Genomic DNA, 20,372 nt, shown 5'->3' on the forward strand with positions numbered 1-20,372 from the left:
CTCTGTGTAGAGAAGTCAACTAGTCTAGTTGAAGATGATTTCACTTCAAAGAGACCTTCCAACCTACATGATGTCCTTAGCTGTTACAACATTGACGCCTATTACTATCACTTTAACGACTTTAATGAGCTTTTATTTTTCAAAATGTGTTTGATTTTTTCTTGTAGTTCATAGATTTTTTTTCTCGACTTTTAATTTCTGAAAATTTTCATTTTATATTTTATCCTTATTATAATAACTTTGTTAACTTAATATTGATATACAAAAGATAAATCTTTTCTGGAAAAAGAAAGTAGAATTAAATTTTTTTACTTCATTTCAGCTGTCACTCAACAGAATAAAAAAGATCAAGATGAAATATCGAATATTTATTTTAAGAATTGGAAGTCAAGGAAAAAATTATATTAGTTAAAGACAAAAGAAGTTCAAACATATTAATTTCGGAAAGGAGTAATTCCATGACACATTAATCTTTTCGTATTTTGGAATTATTAAAAATATAATAATTTTTTTTTTTGTTATGGTAATTCGTGAGCACGAGAAACTTAAATTCATATTTATAAATAGAATTGAATAGAAATTTTAAGATGTATTATAATCAAAATAATTAAATTTTACTGAAAATATTTTAATATTCTTCTAGTAACATTTTTCAACCTGTCTGACAGGACAACCCTGGTAATTTAAATATTCGGCCCGACCTTAGAAGTTCAGTTCCGAACCCAAAGTTTAAGACACAAGGGGTTTATCTGCTGTCTCTAAAGTTTGGATTTTGTGGATGGGAGCATCGTATCATCCTGCGTTAACGTACAGTTGTGGGTGATTATCACTTCACACTGCCCATGTGTCTGAAGAGTTAGAGTTACAGTACTGCACATAACATGTTTGATGAATTTCAAGGATGAGATTCATGACGCACGTCTTGTTCAAACCTGCATGGAAACGTTCTTGGTCTAAAGCTATGAGTACCCAGAATTTGCAAATACTTTTATTTTCCCAGTACTCCACATTGCCGCCAATATCTGTCTCTCCCCAGTTCCAAGAGCTCTGCAGCGTTGTCATGAGCACTGTTGGTGGGCTAGATGATCTGGAGTTGAGCCTAAATAAGTTTAAAGATTCTTTAACTTCGTCTCTTGTGAGTCAGGCTATTGATTCTAGTAAGCACGAGGCACACACTAGAAGATTGCTCAGGTTCTTTTTATGGTCTAGGAAGAATCTGAATCATAGTTTGGAAGACAAGGATTACAATCATGCTCTACGAGTTTTTGCTGAAAAGAAAGACTACACAGCAATGGATATTTTGATGGGAGATCTCAAGAAGGAGGGTCGAGTCATGGATGCAGAGACTTTTGGTCTTGTAGCGGATACTTTGGTTAATATGGGAAAAGAAGATGAGGCATTGGGTATTTTCAAGAACTTAGACAAGTATAATTGTCCCATAGATGAATTTACTGTCACTGCTATCATTAATGCCCTTTGCTCCAAAGGGCACGCCAAGAGGGCTGAAGGGGTAGTTTGGCATCACAGAGACAAGATTACAGGCGCAAAACCTTGCATATATAGAAGTCTTCTTTACGGGTGGTCCGTGCAGAGGAATGTGAAAGAATCTAGGAGAGTTATTAAAGAGATGAAAACGAATGGGTTTATTCCAGATTTGCTATGCTACAACACATTCCTCAGGTGCCTCTGTGAACGGAATCTTAGACATAATCCTTCGGGACTTGTTCCTGAAGCTTTAAATGTCATGATGGAGATGAGGTCTTATAGGGTTTTCCCAAATTCTATCAGTTATAACATACTGCTTTCTTGTCTAGGGAAGACCCGAAGAGTCAAGGAATCTTGTCAAATACTCGAAACAATGACAAATTATGGTTGTGATCCTGATTGGGTCAGCTATTATCTTGTGGCAAAGGTGTTATTTCTGAGCGGCAGGTTTGGTAAGGGGAAAGAGATAGTGGATCAAATGATTGGAAAAGGTTTGATGTCAAATCATAAGTTTTACTATAGTTTAATTGGTATTCTCTGTGGAGTTGAAAGGGTAAATCATGCTGTTGAACTGTTTGAGAAAATGAAGAAAAGTTCAATGGGAGGTTATGGACCCGTTTATGACGTGCTCATTCCAAAGCTTTGTAGAGGCGGAAATTTTGAGAAGGGGAGAGAGCTCTGGGATGAAGCTACATCTATGGGCATCATTCTTCAGTGTTCCGAAGATGTTTTGGATCCTTCAATAACGCAAGTTTACAAACCTAAGAAGCCAGAAAAAAACAGTCTTGTAGACCGCTCAAAAGCCAAGTCTACACCCAAAGTTAAAAAATTTGTTGGAAAAATGAAGACGAGAAAAAAATATGACGCAAGGAAGAGGAAAAAAGTTAAAAAGTTTACTTCAAATTAATTTGACAGTTTTACAGTTCCAGTTCCCGCTTTCTTCTGCCCTTTTTCTCCAAAGAACATCTTATTATTGCTGCTTGCTTATAATAGATTAATATCGAATTAGTACTACTACAGTTTTGTGGTTATGAAGTACTGATAAGTCTTGGTTTTGTAGTATTTTTAAAGGTTAACATTGTGTCCTTGGGTTTTAGATTGCATTTACTTTTTAGTTTTAGCCAATATTTGGTTTTTCTTGAATAATCTGTGAATTTTACAAAAACATGTTAATTTGCAGTTTTTAGATAGTTTTTTTTTTCTATAGAATTTTAGTTTGGTAGGTTTCTAGTGATTTTGGGAAAATAAAGTCCAGCTTGAGTCAGTTTTAATTTGGAAAGTAAATTTTCAGCTTGGATTTTCGATTCAGATTTTATTTCAAGATTTTGCAATGTATGTGGACATGTTATTTGGATCTCTAGTTGATGTGCAGTGGTTTCTGCCGTAACACTTATCCAGTCCAGTGAGAAGCAAGCTTGACCGAGAGTTGACTGAAGAATGGCTGGAGCAGTTGCGGTGACCTGTATTAGCCAGTGATAAACTCAAAAGGACAGATTTATCAAGCTTAGGTGACTTGCTCTAGCGTGTATGAACATTTAAGCTGGAATTGTTCTACTTGTTACCTATTTGTCCTGTTATTGTATTTTAAATAGTTTAGAGAAATTGTACATACTTTTTACCTTTTGTTAGCAGTTTCAAAGACTTGTTCTAGACAGTTTTACAGGTTTTTCAGTTTTAGAAACATAGAAGCCTATATAAGGCCTGTTGCCGGACATATAGTAGTATGTGAGAGAGGAGAGTTCACTTTAGTTTAGATCTTCTTCATTTTTCTCTGAAGTTAGGAGAGGGGACAGTATCTCTCGGTGCTTTCCAGTTTCCAACTCCAGCATTTGTAATTCTTCATTCAGTTCCTAATGCATTCAGATTTGTTTTCTCTATCTCAATCTTCATTTTCTGTTTTGCTTGGAATTTCCTCAATTGAGAAACATAGACATTAGGTTTGATCATTTTTTTCTTCATTATTGCATCTTCTTTAACCTCAATTTCTGACTGCAATTGGGGTGCTAATTGGTCTGAAGGATCTTCATAATCTAAGAGTTCAGATTTGAACTACTTAGCAGTTAAGCTTGAAAACTCAATGGTCAAAACTGAGTTTATGAAGTAACTTTTCAGAAATTTCAAGTTTTCGCATCATTCTTTTCTATTTCTATGTTTGATTCTGATTTTTTATTCAATTAATTGTTCTCTTGCTATTCTCCTATTACGCTAATGATTCCAAACTTCCAAACTAAATCACATTCCAGATTTCTGGCAATTAAAGTGATAGTTAATTCAGTTTTGTTAGGTTGTTTCCTCCTATTATTCATGTTCAACACTGGTTTATTAATTCAAATTTCTGTTTCTAATGCTTTAATATACTTTTATGCAATGTTTAGTTTTAGTTTAGTTGTCTGAAACATAATCTCATGGTTTCATTCAAGTTTAACATTCAATTTCCAGTTCTGTTCCAAGAATAGAAGTTAGGTTTTAGTATTTTTATAGTTTTTCCCCAATTAAGAATTTCATTTCTACCCTTACTTTTACTTTTAATTCTGCGTTCCAAATTGCAATAAACTTGTTTCTAAATCATTTTGCATCTCTAATTCTGTTTAGTTTCATCTCATATTGCACGATTCTGAGTTTGATCATTGTACTTAGCTTAATTCGTGAGAGTGTTCTTAAACAGTTTAATTTTTGAGTTACATTTGATTTTCTCGTTTTTATGTGTTTGATTCATTCTAATTAAATTCTGCATAGTCAACTTCGTAATGCATAATGAGTTTTATGTTCTTCACAGTTTTTAGCGCTAGTTCTTCTCGTTTTCATGTGTTTGATTCAGTTCTATAGTTTCAATTACTTGTAATCTTCCATTTTAAATTCGTTCATAGTATTTCTATTCAGTTTAGATCATTCTAATTAAATTCTGCATAGTCAACTTCATAATGAATAGTGAGTTTTATGATCGTCAGAGGTTTTAGCGCTAGTTCCTGTTGCACTATTCCATTAGTTGATTTTACTGGTTTAAAGTTCTTTTTCCAATTTTATATTCATTTCTTACGATGTTATATTGATTCATTTGTGTTTCAATTGCTGTTATGGTTGATTTTACAGTTTTAGTTCATTGTGACATTTTAACAAACACCTTTCAGGCTATACAACTTTATTTAGGCATTTTATCAAACACATGCATTTTTCACTGTTTTAGATCATTCGTTGACATCTCCATTTTAGTTTTATGCATCATGTACACGTTTTTGTATTCATTTTTCCCCCAAATCATGGATTTTAAACTTGTTCAAAGCTACACAAGTGTCTAAATGAACTAAATTTCTTTGGATTGACACTTTGGTTGATTCTTATATTACATTAAGAGGGAAACTAGGACTTTTGCTAAATCTCTATGTGACTAGGGGGTTAAACAACTACATGCTTTGTTTTTAGATTGAACATCCTGCATGAAAATCTTTATGATTTCAGTACATCTCATTCTGTTAGTTCATTAGTGACTCATTTTTCTTTGGTGCATTGACAATATTTCACACAATAAACCTAGTCAACTTATCATCGGAAATGTGCTTCTGGTATTCTGATTAAATTTCAGGGGAAGGTTGAATGCCTATAAAGCTTGTATTTTTCCTTCTGCTTCTACTCTTTACTTTTAGAATTGCACTTGTAGCTGGCCAACATATTATTTTAATATTTGCAATTTAGTTTACATCAGAAAATGATAATTTAAATACGTATTTATGAGTTTGAACACCTTTATCAAATATTATCTTTTTACTTTATAAGAATACTTTATGGACATGTTGGAGTGTGAACAACAATATTATTGGTTAGATACGGGCATGTCTTCATTTTTCTGGTTTGTGTACTTCCCTCACCGTTCATACCTTTCACAGGAATTTGAAGAGAATAACTAACATAAAGTGCATCTCTCCGATACTTCACCCTTGTCAATGACAACGACTTGATTATTGTTTTCTGTAGCGTGGTTCTTCTAAGGCAAGGTTCTTATCAGTCAACTTCCCATAAACTGAAACCCAAAACAGAGACATTGTTTTCCTCCAGATTTTTGTCTCGACCGCATTGGTTTTCCAGGAGCTTTCTCGATCGCTTTCACATATTTTCAAATTATTTGTCTTCTTTATTATTGAATTCCATGGTTTTCAGACCTAGCATCGGAAATCATTTTTGAATCTCCTTGTAATAGTTTTCGAACGTTGTGTTTGCACGATACCACACGATGTATGCAGAGAAAGAGGAGCACATGCTTGGAAAAGCTTGTAGAAGCTTCCGTTTCAAAGGCATCTAGATTCAGAAATCAGTTCTTGTAGGAATTAATGGCACTTGCACACCCCATCGCACAGTCTCATGTTTCTATTTTGTCTGTCTTTAGGAGGTGAATGTGCTATTTTTGAAACTACATCCTCGTCCAGGTAAGACAGTGGCAGAGGCTCATAACACAGTATTACAAAATGGAGGTAGCAAGCAGAAGATCAAGATCTGGGAACCCCTCACATGGGTCCATGGCACATGTAAGTTAAGCAGAGGAATGATACAAGAAGAAGGCGTCAATATAGGGATGTTGTGGGGCCCATTTAGCTCTCACCCACGTTTCCAGTTTCCACTCTTCAGTCCAACATTCCATCACAATGGAAGTGGTATCCACGCGCTCCCCATTCACCTATGTGGTTGTTCCCAGAAGATGCGAATAAGCGAAGGACGCGTTGACAGTATAAGATGATGTTGCAAAGAAGTGCGTAACAACAGTGAAGGGACAAGATGGGTCCAATGCCAGAACATCCTAAGCTGGATTCGGCTCCAGCTAGATGCATATTTACGTGCGGCGGTAAGTAATTGGTTTGCCCCTTTCCTCTATAAATATCCTTAAGTATCACAACTTCCTTTATATGGTCTGGTTTGGCACACAAGTCATTTTTCTTAATTTTTTTTTTTCATTCTCTGGTAAGTTAAGATTATCTGCTCTTTTGTCTGGGGTTAACTCTTTAACCACATTCCTGCCTTTTGACCTTTTTGTCTCTTTTTAACTTGTCGGATTCGGGAATTTGTTGACTTCTCTTTTCTGTCCAACCAAATCTAATTCATGCACAAAACTACACTACGCTTTTGACATGACAAAATAGTGATGTGTTCTAGGGCACCCAATTGCCCATTCTCCAAGCACTGAAAAATAAATTCTTGGTTTCTTGGGACATTGATGAAATAGTTTTACAAGATCAATTCATCACTTATGATTGCCGTAGTTTTTAAATGAACTCACTATTTTGTTATTCTGTCTAAAGTTACCAACTTTTGATTTTGTTTTCTATAATTATCTTTTTTAATTCTTATAAAATGTTGAGTTTTTGGTTTTACTGTTTGTAATATTTTTATTTGACTTTTATCCCTCCAAAAATTTAAATAATTCTTTTTAGTCTCTAATATTCATTTTAAGATATATAAATAATATTTTATAGATAATACACACCCACATCATGTTATATTATTAGTATGTGCCAGTTGAAATGGTTATTTAACTCATAAGTAGTTAACTAGGATAATGTAATAGTAAGGACTAAAAGTGCTAATATTTAATTTTAAGAGGACCAAAACAAAGAGATTTTTTAATAGGACCAAAATAAAAATAATTTCATTTTACATTGAGTAAAAAGTACCCTCTCTAAAGTAAGTATTAATAAAAGTACCCTCTCTAAAGTAAGTATTGTGACTATATAAAATCCATTTAATCTTTTCATCAATTGTATTACATACTAATGAATTAAACAAAGAGACATTCATTGATGATATGTGATTTACTTAATACTAATATAAAATTTAGTTTTGTTGACATGTCTACTTTCACATGTTTCATAGTCCTTAACTCAACATATATGTTTTTAGTTCTTTAAATTTGTTTGGAGTGCCGACTTGTTGATAGATATAAACTAAAAAAAAAAAAATAGTACTGCACCTTGATTCAAACTTTGGCCTCATTCACTTCATGTTAAACCACGAGTATCACTCTAATGAAATAATAGTTTACTTATGATATATATTATTAATACACCACTGCAAACGTATGAATTATTAAATAAAATTTAATATTCTATTTATAACAATTTACTGATTTGTAATCTAAACTATATATGAATTTATAAATATAATTTATTAATCATATTAATTTGCAACATTGACTATCATATGAGTTGATAAATGAAAATTAGTTGTGTGTGTTTCTTTGATTTGAGGAGAGGAAATGAATGAATTTTATGGTAAAGTTGGTGTTGTTTATTAGAAGGTGAAAGTGAGTGGATTTGAGAGTTAAAATTGTGAAAAATTGTGAGTGAGATTTGATTGATATAATAGATAAAAAAAAGTTTTAATTGATTAAAATATAATATTATTATTTTACTTTTATAGTAAAATTTAATATAATGTTATTATTATTATTATATATATTATCAAAAAAATATAGATTTGATTACTTTAAATTAAATTTAAAAAAAATGTTTATGAAAGCACAACGCATACCTCATAGCTTTAAAAAAACAATTATATGCATCATGATAATCCATTCCCAAGTCATGAAATCGGTTCGAACTCATCATGGGAATCGGTTCCCCGAGTCATGAAATGGGTTCCAACCCATCCCAAAGCCAGCCATGGACTCCTTCACGGACCAAACAAACTTTTCCTGGTTTCTCAATGGTCTCGCCACCCTTTCAGCAAATAGGGTTGCTGAATTTTTCAACATGTCCAAGTGAAGGAGCACATCAACTGAGCCAAACATCGATTATGCAATCGCACATGCCAACGGACACCATCGCAAGCCACCACCTGCACCACCAAGGACTCGCCACAACCACCACCTCACGCAAAGATCAGGAAACGCAAATATAATTAAATAATTTAACCATGGTAAAATTTACTAAATCTCTTAATATTTTTGGTAAAACGAAAATATATTTGCAATAATTTAACATAATACCAGAAATTAATTAAAATTAAAATATTTTTAAATAAAATAAAAGAAGATAAAAGCATTTGTAATAATATACTATTATTTTTCTTACAAATAAAACGAAATACTAAACGTTTTGATAGATGTAAAAGAAAATAACATGATAGATTTGATGAACAACATGATCGTTACCTTATATAAAACATCCGTCTTTTGGATAGACAAACATATAAAAAATAAATGAAAAAATTCCTTATATATGTTAAATAAATCATGTGAAATATTTTATATCATTCAAAAAAAAAATTTAACAATTAAATATTTATTAATTTTATTTTTCTATATTTAATTTGAAGTATTTCCTCATATGCATTTTGCACCTGTTTTTTACTTCATATATACACTTTCCATATAAAGTCATGGCAAAAGTGGCACCTTTTAAAATAATTATTACTGAAATAATAATTTAACATACAAGATAATATATAATTAAATAACAATATAAAAAATTTATAATAATAGTAGTGTATATTATATTTCATTGTTAGAAAATAATAACAATTCTTATTCTTTATTCAATGAAAATTTGAATTGTTGGTATATTATATTATTTCCATAAACGATAAAAAAATATGTTTTTTCCGAATTGGAAGTTGATATTATCCAATTTATAAGTTAATGTTTTTCTTATCATATTTAACCGCATAGTTTATTTTTCAAGTAGTTTTGTCCAATTTATCTCTGAGCGTGTCGGAGGCAGGAACTCAACTCAACTGCTGTAAACAGCGATGATGTTAGAAAAGAAAAGAAAAAAAAGGTATTAAATATAAAATAAATAACACAAAGAAGAGAAAATAATATTTTTTTATTTATTATTATTATCATTATTTATAAGTGTGAAAGATGTATCTAAAACACGTCTTTGTTACTTTCTGCGTTTCTTTGCTTTCATGTTCTTAAAAACAAAGTAATGATTTTGTTTGTAAAGCTGGATCCGAGGAGAAAAACAGCATCGACTCTCTAGCATCCATCCTCTGTTTATGCGGCATTTCGCAAACAACACCTTTGGCTGATTCGTTTCAGGTGAATTCCCCAAATCTCGTGCCAACATGGGGCAAGATAATCACCACAAGCGCAGCACCAGCGCCGGTTTACCCACCTCCAACGCCCGAGGCCGCGCCACCGGGATCCCCCGCGGCCGCCAGATCCAGAAGACCTTCAACAACATCAAGATCACTATACTATGCGGCTTTGTCACCATCCTCGTCCTCCGTGGCACCATCGGCGTCAATCTCGGCTCCTCCGATTCCGACGCCGTCAACCAGAACCTTATCGAGGAGACCAACCGCATCCTCGCCGAGATCCGATCTGACGCCGACCCCTCCGATCCCGACGACCAGCAACCCTTCAACCCCAACGCTACCTTCACCCTCGGTCCCAAAATCAATAATTGGGACGAAGAGCGCCAAAATTGGCTCACTCAAAACCCTGAATACCCTAATTTCATCAGAGGTAAACCTCGCATCTTGCTCCTCACTGGTTCCCCTCCCAAACCCTGTGATAACCCTATTGGAGATCATTACCTCTTGAAGTCCATTAAGAACAAGATTGATTACTGTAGATTACACGGGATTGAAATTGTGTACAATTTGGCTCATTTGGATGTGGAACTTGCTGGCTACTGGGCAAAGTTGCCTATGATTCGGAGGTTGATGTTGTCACATCCCGAGGTTGAGTGGATTTGGTGGATGGATAGTGATGCTTTTTTTACTGATATGGTGTTTGAGCTTCCCATGTCTAAGTACGATGCTTATAATTTGGTTCTTCATGGATACCCTGATTTGTTGTTCGACCAGAAGTCTTGGATTGCGGTGAATACTGGGAGTTTTCTGTTTAGGAACTGCCAGTGGTCTTTGGATTTGCTTGATGAATGGGCTCCCATGGGTCCCAAGGGGCCGGTTCGCGAGGAGGCCGGCAAGATCTTGACGGCCAATCTCAAGGGGAGGCCGGCATTTGAGGCCGACGATCAGTCTGCATTGATATACTTGCTGCTGTCCAAGAAGGAGAAGTGGATGGATAAGGTGTTTCTTGAGAATTCGTTCTATTTGCACGGTTACTGGGCAGGGTTGGTTGATCGGTATGAGGAGATGATTGAGAAGTATCACCCCGGGTTGGGGGATGAGAGATGGCCGTTTGTGACACATTTTGTCGGCTGTAAGCCCTGTGGGAGCTATGGAGATTATCCTGTGGAGAGGTGCCTCAGTAGCATGGAGAGGGCTTACAATTTTGCTGATAATCAGGTGCTTAAGCTCTATGGTTTCAGGCATCGTGGTCTGTTGAGCCCCAAGATCAAGAGGATCAGAAATGAGACTGTCACTCCTTTGGAGTTTGTAGACCAGTTTGATATTCGAAGGCATTCTACGGAAAGCAAGGGATTGAAGAGCTAGTAAGAAACGCTGTTCAATGGTGGTATTGTAGACAGAAATTATTTAGAAGTGAAATTTCATTTGGGGACAGTTCACATGTAACTTCTGCTTTTTCTGTTGTCTTGGTACTTCTTTTGAGAATGTTAGGATAGAATTCTTTCGTAATTTATCTTCTTTCTTATGAGTTTGAGCAATCAGCAAACAAATTTTATTTACTCATCTGCTGTATACTGAGCTACCTTTGTATTTGGGCTTTTGTGACATTAAATCAATTCACGAACTTAATATACTTCCATGTCCTCTTGATATCGTTGTGATTTGTATAACATGAGTAACCATCACTTTCTGTTTCTGATATATTTGATCTGCAGATCTCAAATGTGTATTTCCAAATTCCAAGAGAAAGCAAAGGAAATAATGGTATGATCTTCAACAATGAAAGTTTGTGATAGTTTGTCTGAATTATGATTCGAAGTAAATTTTTATGATATATTTGGACAATGTTTTGGATTCATAACCTTAATGGTAACGGCGAATCCAGAATGTGAGGAGTGACATGTAACAACAGGATAAATATCATATCCCCGACGCACCAACATCTTTTAACTGCAAAACTGTTTTGTCTTGGAGCCAAAAAGGATAGTGACCAATAGAGCGGCTTGATAGGTGATTCACGAGGCGCTGCTTTCTTGCACGTTAATGTTATCGTATTTCTTTGTCAGATGCTACAGTTTTCGTTCCGATTATACATTCTGCGCACTCTGCTGCTATAGGTACAGAAATAAAACATTGTATTTTCTTGACGAGTTGTTTTAACCTTCCGATAATTTTTTTCTCTTCCCATTTGCGAGTAACACAGACCTGAAGAAAACAAATACTTGGGACAGGTTATCATTTATGGCTGATGAGCAAAGAATAGGAACATACTATTACTTATAATATGATACAAAAGTTTTAGTATTAGGCTACTGCCCCCCATTCTTTGGTACTATTTTTTTTACAACCTCATTGTCATTTGTGAAAATTATATGCTTACTCCAATAATAGAGAGGGTTAATGAGATTTACATAAATTTTCACTTAACAATGAAGCATCAAAAAGAGTATGAAAGTACTCTTGCTGGTCTGACGGTGATGGTAACTCAACAATCTTAATTTAGTTGGATTCTTTTAAGAGATTCCTAACACCACATGACTTATCTCTCTATCCCTATCGTTTTCTCTTGCATATTATAATTGCAAATTCACTCAATTCATTATTGGTGTCGCCTTCATTGTCCTAACAAATAATTGCACAGTTGTGGTTTGATTAAAATTCAACTCCTTCTTTGGTAGAGTCGAGAAGAGTAGAGATTGCAATGAGACGCCTAGGTTCTTTTATTATATTTGTCCCATTTTTTAAAATATATATATATATATATATATATACTTATTATTATTTTTAATCAAATAATGTATTTATTCTGACGTGTATCTGTCTTAATTTTTATTAAATAATTTTAAAATAAATGAAAATCGAAACAAATAAAATATAATGTTGTGAAAATTTTGATTTTAAAAAAATATAATTTTTTTTCTTAAATAATAAATAACAATCATAAATTATAATTAGGTACATTTTAAAATAAAGTCTCAAATTAACTAAAAATAATTTAATAATTAAAAATGATGACAAGTATAAAAATTATTATTCATACACATGTTCCATCCGAATATTTTAGTTATCATTGGGTATTTCCATTAATACTCGATACCAATGAATTTGGATTTACTTATCAGGAGAGGAAAAGGTTGTTTGATGTTGGGGTGAAGGGATGAAAAAGATGTTACAAGCAAATCTACTATTTCACATCTTCATATATCAATTTATATTTTCAATCAAATTACTTATCTTTCTAACCATTTCCCATTTATCTCAGTTATTTCTACTCCAACAAACAACTACATATTTAATTTTATTTCTTACTCTTTTTTTCAACTTATTTCTTCATTATTTTCTCCAAATGAAACACACCCAAGTGACCTCAGCATTTTTCTTATGTTCTGCATATTTCATCATTGTTAACTAGGAGGATGAGCTGCAAAATTTTCTACATGTGATTAACAGTTCAATTTTTTTATTGCATGGCTTTTATTTTGAATAAAAGTATAGGAAGTCAAATGAAAAACCGTAATTCAGCCTAAAAATATATTAAACTAAGTAGAATGACAAGTTCTATGGCTTGCATCTCAAATATATTAAATTAAAAAAATGGGATTTTCCAAATTAAACACGCGCTGAACATCTATAGCACAAAGAATGGTTGAATAACCATTAGTACAGTTAAGAGAATTCAGCCATTTCCATGCTGATCTAGTCATTGACGAATCATGAGAAGTGGAGAACTTCCTTCTTCAAAGTTGGCACTTCAATTCGTCAGCCATTTGCTTTGCAGATGTTCAGTCAATCAGCTGTAGCAGGAACATGTGCGAAGAATCATGATTAGTTCATCTGTCAATTACAACCCAACTCTCACATGCAGAATACAAGCAAATTGAAAACATGCACACGTAAGCAGTGATATTTCATAATAGAAAGATTAAAGCGGCATCACTGTAGGGTGACGCTCTTGTTCACTGTTCCTTGTGAATGTGAGCTACCAACCATATATACAACCTGTAGGCAATCACTACTCTACTTTAGCAGCCACGGCTTTATGACGATCGATAAGTATTTCGTTCATTTGTGCAATCTGGTTTAATAGTTGGGCAATTTTCTGTAAACAGAAGTAACCAGCAGTTAAAAATAAAGGCCAAAACAAAGGAGGACTAGCTAGCGAAGTATTAAAAAGTGTACATATTCAAGAGAATGAATAAAAAGAAATGAGAGAAAGAAAACATAAATGCATTTGCATAGAAAATCAACCATTCATGCCTAAATACACATCCAATTCTTGAATGCAGTCAAGCCGAAGGAAAGACCTTGATCACAAAATCAAAATTAGTTTAACCCCCTCTCCTAGTTTGGGCAAACAAGGTCAGGTCATTCTTTATTGTAAATTTTCTCTATTCCATTTGCTATACGACTCCTGAACCTTTCTTACCTTGCCACTGTAAAAAATTGTTCTGACCTTAAATTTCTTAACAATGTTAGGTTCACTTCAATCCAAATATTATTAGTTTTAATTCCCATGGATTTTCATTGTTTTATTCATTAGAAGGAAGATAAAGGTGTTCACAAATTTATATTTTAACCTTGATTCTTAACCAATTTGAAGCTTTTTAGTGGGATGAAACAAAGCAATCACATGATTAATGCAATATAAATCCCATGCCACACAACAATCAACAATTGTTGTCTCCTTCCGTTTTTTTATAGGCTTAACTATGCTATGGTTAACTAATACACTCAAAAAAGCTAACATGAGCTAAAACCCATAAAAATGGGGAAATTTTATGAAAGAAAAAAATAAAACTACCGAACCTGTTCCTTTTGCTTGACGATGGAGACGAGACGAGCTTCATTGGGTGTGAGGGTTCTCTTCTTCTTGGTGGCGATGATGATCCAGTAGAACATTAACAGTGCCGCAGCGGGAACCCCAATTGACCAAATTGCCCCTCTGTTCCTGAAAGAGGAAAGCTTGGAACGAAAGATCTGGAGGGCGATACTGGTCCAGCCACGAATCCGAGACTGGAAGGGTGAGGAAGAAGGAGGTGATTGGGGGGTGTTGTGGTCTGAATGTGGTGAGAGGATTTGGAGGTTTTCGTGGTGAATTGGGGGAAATACCAAATCCTCCTTGTTATCTTGGATTGACCAATCATTTGGATTTGGAAGTGGTGGAATTTGAGGATCCACATTCCCCATGCTTCTTCATTCAACTCAGCACTCCACTGTAAGGTTCTTCGCAAAATTTGAAAGGTCGACGACATTTACAAATAATTTATCACTCAATTGGAGATGCACAATTTATGCTAATTAAATTATAGATTATCATAAATTATCCTAATTATTATATTATTCTATATATAATTCAGATTCAGATAATTATAAGTACTTTTACGGATTCTCAATCATTTCAATTTTCAACATTATACTTTTTTTCTTTAAAAAAATATTTTACGTTTCAAACAACTCATAGAACGATTCTTTAATTTCCACGTAAATTTTATTGGATTAAACAGCTTTATGGATTCTTAGAAACTATAATTAATACATTTTGTTTTAAATTTGATTAAAGTTATTTTATATTTCAAATATAATTCATAATAATATTTGAATTATTTATATAATTTGATGTTATGATAACATGTATTATTGAAATGAAAATGCATTAGATCATGTTTAAATACTATGATGAAACGGTAAATAAATTTAATAACATTTATTTAAAATCATTAAGTCTACTTATTTCAAAAAATAAATTAGTTAATATTTCAAAAATAAATTAATTTTAATTTTTATTAGGAAAAAATATATATTTAACTTTTTTTTTTATGTTGAATGCCACAAAATTAGTTAACTTTTTATGTTGATAAATAGGAGTTTTTTAACTCCTAACTTATTATTTAAGATGAATTGATCCTTTCAGCTAGACAAAGAGAAATGTGATCTTTTTAACTCTCATTTTATTATTTAAAATCGAGTTGATTACTCGATAAATATAGATAGAGATGATGGAGGATCAAAAGTAACAAGTAAATACGAAGACTTATATTATTATATATGAGGTTTCATTATTTTATTTTCTCTTCTAGAAAAATGTTGCATAATCAAAATCTTGCTCCTAAAAGCTCAGATGTTAAGTATTTATATCATGTACTTAAGCGGGTTTGAGCTATTTATTTCCCTTGGGTTCAACCTGAGGGTATAACCTTTTTATATCCTTATAAGTATGCTTATTGCATTTATATGATAAGGTTCATCAACTATTTACATTTTTTGGATAAATACATAAACTTTGTGTCTTGTCATTTTAAGAATGTTTATTAAATTTATATATTGAGGGCTCATAATTTATTTACACTCTTCGTCTAAAAGCCGAGGTATGCTGTAATTAATGAATTGTTATTTTAAGGATGTTATAATATTCATATGTTTAGTGGTTATATTTAGATGTTGAGAGCTAGTTAGTGCATTTTAGCTCCTCAAATCAAAGCCAACGTAAGTTATACATGAAGTTATAATGTTATTTTAAGGATATTTATAATATTAAGATGTGGAGGGATTTTCAGTTTATTTACACTCCCGATATTGACATATTATATATATAAAAGCTTTATATATCATTTGTTTAATTATGTTAATAATAATTATGTGTTGAGGATCTGTTATTTATTTTCTTCGGGTTCAGCCTAAGGCATAAGTTACACGTATTATTTTATGTATGTTTTTTATACTTATATGTTGAGGGCTACAAGTATCATACATTATTGTTATGAGTTTAAAGTATGTTTAATATTGACATGTCGAGGACTCAAGTAAGGTATAATTACTTCATATCTTCATTGTAATGTTATGAAGATAACTTGACTTTCAATGAAAATCTTATCACTGATATCTTACATATTAGTAGTTAGATATTTTAATTTATTCAATTACTTTTTTTAGTATTAATCGAATTCCGAAATCTAATTAAATATCAATTTTTTTTATCAAAGTTCGAAATCGAGTAAAGTGTCAATTTTTTATTCATTGAATTTTAAAATCTAATTAAATGTTAATATTTTTCACTAGATTTCAAAATTTAGTTGTGTGAATGTTTTGTTTAACAAATTTTAAAATCAGTTAAGTGTTTTTTTTTTTTTACCAAATTTTGAAATTTGATTAATTATTAACTTTTCTATTTATTAGATTTTGAAATTCGATTAAAATGTAATTTTTTTTCACCAAATTTTGAAATATAATTAAATAGCATTTGTTTTTTGTTTATCAAATTTCAAAATTTGATTATATAAATTTCTATTTTTTTTTTTTACCGAATTCAATAATCTAATGGAGTTCTCAAGTAGATTTCAAAATCTATTCTATGTCCCAAATTTCATACACCCCATATCACACATATAACAATAATTTATTTATTTAATATATATTTTATAGGGATAAAGTGGGACCTATAGCAAAAGTTTGGGTGTAGAAAGGAAACAATGGGGGTGCACGAAGAAAATGGAGAACGGACCATTATCCGATAATTACCTAAATGGACCACCAAAGGCCGAGGTCCCAAGAGGTTTGAGCCCAATTTAGGAAATTTAGAGCCCTTCAACATTGAAGCATTCTTGACACGTGAGAAGGTAAATCAGCTTGTGACCAGGATGACAAAGCAAACTAGGCCATAGATGAAATTTTCATTATTGAATATAAAATATAATTTGTATATTAAAAATACTTCTTTATCATAAATTCGAATCATAGTATTATATATTTAAAAATACGATTTTACTATAAATTTTAATCACATAAAATAAATATTCATGTTGTGGAATGTATAATCTAAATAATAGTATTTCTTAAGAGCAATAATCGTATATGTCTGAATGCATAGCATCATGGGAAAACATTATTTTTTGTGTGTAAACAGATTCCAGTTTGGATGTTACTCGGTTTGTACTTGCTGATTGATGAAATGTGAAAGTATTTTAGGAGAAACGTCCATGGTTAGGTCCAACGTTCTACCGATTCTAACAACCTTTCTAACATGCAACCATACTTTCTTCTTCTTCTTCTTCTGTTCCTCCAACTGCTGCATGCATAAAACCGTTTTCAGTTTCTTCCTCTTTTTCATGTTTTATCTTCACCCTTCCACCACCCTCATTGTTCAACCTCAGCAATGGACGTAGAGAACAAAGGAACCAGACTCAAACCTACGTTTCTATTATTCCTTGTCATTCTTCACCTTTTCCTTTCCACCCTAGCCAAATCTTCTTTCACACCTCATGTTAACTATCTCCTTGATTGTGGCTCCTCCCACCCCACTCAGCTCACAGATGGAAGAACCTTCAAATCTGATCGCCAAACCACTTCTCTCCTAGCCACAGCTGAAGATGTGCAAATATCACTTCACTCAAATCTCTCCCCTTCTGTTCCTTCTTCATTGCTTCCTTTGTATCAAACTGCCAGGGTTTTTCAAGAGGAATCCACCTACTCCTTTTACATATCCAAAACTAGTAGACTTTGGGTTCGTCTTTACTTCTTCCCTCTCTCTAACCCTTCGTATAACCTAACAACTGCCGTTTTCTCTGTCCAAACTAATCACCATGTGCTCCTGCATGAGTTCTCCGCTAGGAACAATGACTCACCTGTTTTCAAGGAATACCTTGTTAACGTTTCTGATAGTAGATTTTCCCTCAAATTCAAGCCCAAGAAAAGCTCCTTTGCGTTCATCAATGCAATTGAGGTTGTCTCAGCCCCTGACGCTCTTATTTCGGATTCAGCAACTGCACTTTCCCCACTTGCTGAATTCAAAGGCTTGTTCAATTCTGCTCTTGAAGTATCCTACAGAATAAACGTTGGTGGTCCCACCATAACTCCTGACGACGACACTTTGGCAAGAACATGGGAAACTGATGGTTCATACAACATCTTCCCACAGGGTTCTGAGACTATTTCTGTCTCCAAAAAAGGCATAAAGTATCCTGATGTCGGGGTTACACCTTCGATTGCTCCCAACTTGGTTTATGCAAGTGCTGTACACGTGAAGAACGCTACATTCATGCGACCGAATTTCAATCTCAGTTGGATGGTGAACGTGGAAAGGAGCTACTCTTATTTGATAAGAATGCATTTCTGTGACATTTTGAGCAGGAGTCTTAATCAGTTATACTTTAATGTGTACATCAATGGAATTGAGGGTGTATCAGCTTTGAATCTATCATCGCAAACCAAAGCTCTAGCCACCGCTTTTTACCAGGACTTTGTGTTAAATGCACGGGATATCATAAACGGTTCCATTTTGGTTCAGGTGGGACCGACCAATCTCCCACAAGGCACGACCGATGCAATTCTGAATGGATTTGAGGTGATGAAGATTAGCAACATCGCAGACAGCTTGGATGGTTTATACTCTGTTGATGGGAAATACAAAGGGCCATGTTCAACACCCATGGAAATGAAAATTTTGGCTTATGTTGGACTTGCATTGGCTGTGACAACAATTCTGTTGCTAGTAATAACTTGCACAAGGTGGAGAAAGAGGCCTCAAGGTTGGGAAAATCATAGCAGGTTCTCATCATGCCCCCTTCCTGTCCATTCCCCTATATCGTGTTCAAGCAAAAGCAGTTGTCGAGGGTCAACAGCATCCAGTTCCCGCAAAAGCAATAAACATGGTAATCGTGTCACCCCACAAGGGCCCAAAAGGTTCTTCCCTTTCAGTGAAATGCGACAAGCCACCAATAATTTCGAAGAGAAAAGAGTAATTGGTGTTGGAGGCTTCGGCAAAGTGTATCTTGGAACGTTGAAAGATGGGACAAAGGTTGCCATAAAACGAGGAAGTGGTAATTCAGAACAAGGCATCAATGAATTCAGAACAGAATTGGAAATGCTGTCAAAGCTACGCCATCGCCACCTTGTCTCATTGATAGGTTTCTGTGATGAAAACTCAGAGATGGTTCTTGTGTATGAGTACATGGCTAATGGCCCTTTTCGTTCTCACATCTATGGGTTCGACCTGCCTTGTTTGTCATGGCAAAAGAGGCTTGAAATATGCATTGGTGCAGCTCGTGGGTTGTACTATCTCCACACTGGAGCAGCTCAAAGCATCACACACCGTGATGTGAAGACAACAAACATACTCTTAGATGAGAATTACGTGGCCAAGGTTTCTGACTTTGGTTTGTCAAAGGTTGTCCCAGATGAAGCTCAAGTTAGCACAGCCGTGAAGGGTAGTTTTGGGTACCTTGACCCTGAGTACTATAGGAGTCAACAACTAACTCAGAAATCTGATATATACTCTTTTGGGGTAGTCCTATTTGAGGTATTATGTGCTAGGCCAGTTATTTGCCCAACACGTCCAACAGAAGAGATTAACTTGGCTGAATGGGCAAAGAAACAGCATAGAAGAGGATTGGTGAATGAAATAATTGATCAACGTATTGCTGTTACTATGAATCCTCAATCACTCAGTGTTTTTGTGGAAATTGCTGAGAAATGTTTAGCAGACTGTGGTGTTGATAGGCCTAGCATGGGGGATGTGTTGTGGCATTTGGAATACGCGTTGCGCCTACAAGAAGCTGCCTCACGGATTGATGAAGCTGAAGATAAAAGGGCAAGTATAGCCACAAATGAGGATCTGTATTTTCTGTGATAGAATTAGATACATAGGAATTAGAAAGAGGTACTTTAGTTTTGGATAATGATACGTTAATAACTTTTTTTTAACCACTTTTTTGACAACACGTGTCACCATTTTATTTTATTAGTCTGTTTGAATTTGTTCTAAAAAAATATTTGAAATGGACCAATCACCAACTGTCACGTATACATTATAAAAAAAAAATTGTTAAAGAGATTTTTTTTTTTTTTTTCTTTAGCTTTATGCAAGAACC

At 33.8% G+C, this 20,372-nt stretch overlaps 4 protein-coding genes across 6 annotated transcripts; 3 read left to right on the forward strand and 1 right to left on the reverse strand.

The window, feature by feature from the left end:
* Positions 1-581: 581 nt before the first annotated feature.
* LOC106767674 (pentatricopeptide repeat-containing protein At5g61370, mitochondrial) lies at positions 582-6,705 on the forward strand. The gene is made up of 2 exons (XM_014652612.2): positions 582-3,316; positions 5,367-6,705. The coding sequence occupies exon 1, from the start codon at positions 902-904 to the stop codon at positions 2,390-2,392; it is 1,491 nt and encodes a 496-aa protein (XP_014508098.1). The 5' UTR covers positions 582-901; the 3' UTR covers positions 2,393-3,316; positions 5,367-6,705.
* A 2,634-nt stretch (positions 6,706-9,339) lies between these two features.
* Positions 9,340-11,143, forward strand: LOC106765395 (probable xyloglucan 6-xylosyltransferase 5). Its single transcript, XM_014650001.2, has one exon. The coding sequence runs from the start codon at positions 9,538-9,540 to the stop codon at positions 10,873-10,875; it is 1,338 nt and encodes a 445-aa protein (XP_014505487.1). The 5' UTR covers positions 9,340-9,537; the 3' UTR covers positions 10,876-11,143.
* Positions 11,144-13,075: 1,932 nt separating this feature from the next.
* Positions 13,076-14,778, reverse strand: LOC106767505. 3 transcript variants are annotated; one of them, XM_014652413.2, is made up of 3 exons: positions 14,317-14,778; positions 13,510-13,609; positions 13,076-13,304 (listed from the first exon to the last, which is right to left on the reverse strand). In XM_014652413.2, the coding sequence occupies exons 1-2, from the start codon at positions 14,695-14,697 to the stop codon at positions 13,523-13,525; spliced, it is 468 nt and encodes a 155-aa protein (XP_014507899.1). In that variant the 5' UTR covers positions 14,698-14,778; the 3' UTR covers positions 13,076-13,304; positions 13,510-13,522. The 3 variants fall into 3 exon arrangements, with proteins under 3 accessions (XP_014507899.1, XP_014507898.1, XP_014507897.1); XM_014652412.2 differs by having other exon boundaries at positions 13,498-13,609; XM_014652411.2 differs by having other exon boundaries at positions 13,076-13,609.
* Positions 14,779-17,595: 2,817 nt separating this feature from the next.
* Positions 17,596-20,131, forward strand: LOC106766415 (probable receptor-like protein kinase At5g61350). The gene has a single exon (XM_014651144.2). It carries the CDS (start codon positions 17,660-17,662, stop codon positions 20,129-20,131), a length of 2,472 nt encoding a protein of 823 aa, XP_014506630.1. The 5' UTR covers positions 17,596-17,659.
* The last annotated feature ends 241 nt before the right edge of the window (positions 20,132-20,372 follow it).

The sequence above is a fragment of the Vigna radiata genome, chromosome 7, assembly GCF_000741045.1.
Source record: "Vigna radiata var. radiata cultivar VC1973A chromosome 7, Vradiata_ver6, whole genome shotgun sequence".
Classification (NCBI taxonomy): Eukaryota; Viridiplantae; Streptophyta; class Magnoliopsida; order Fabales; family Fabaceae; genus Vigna; species Vigna radiata.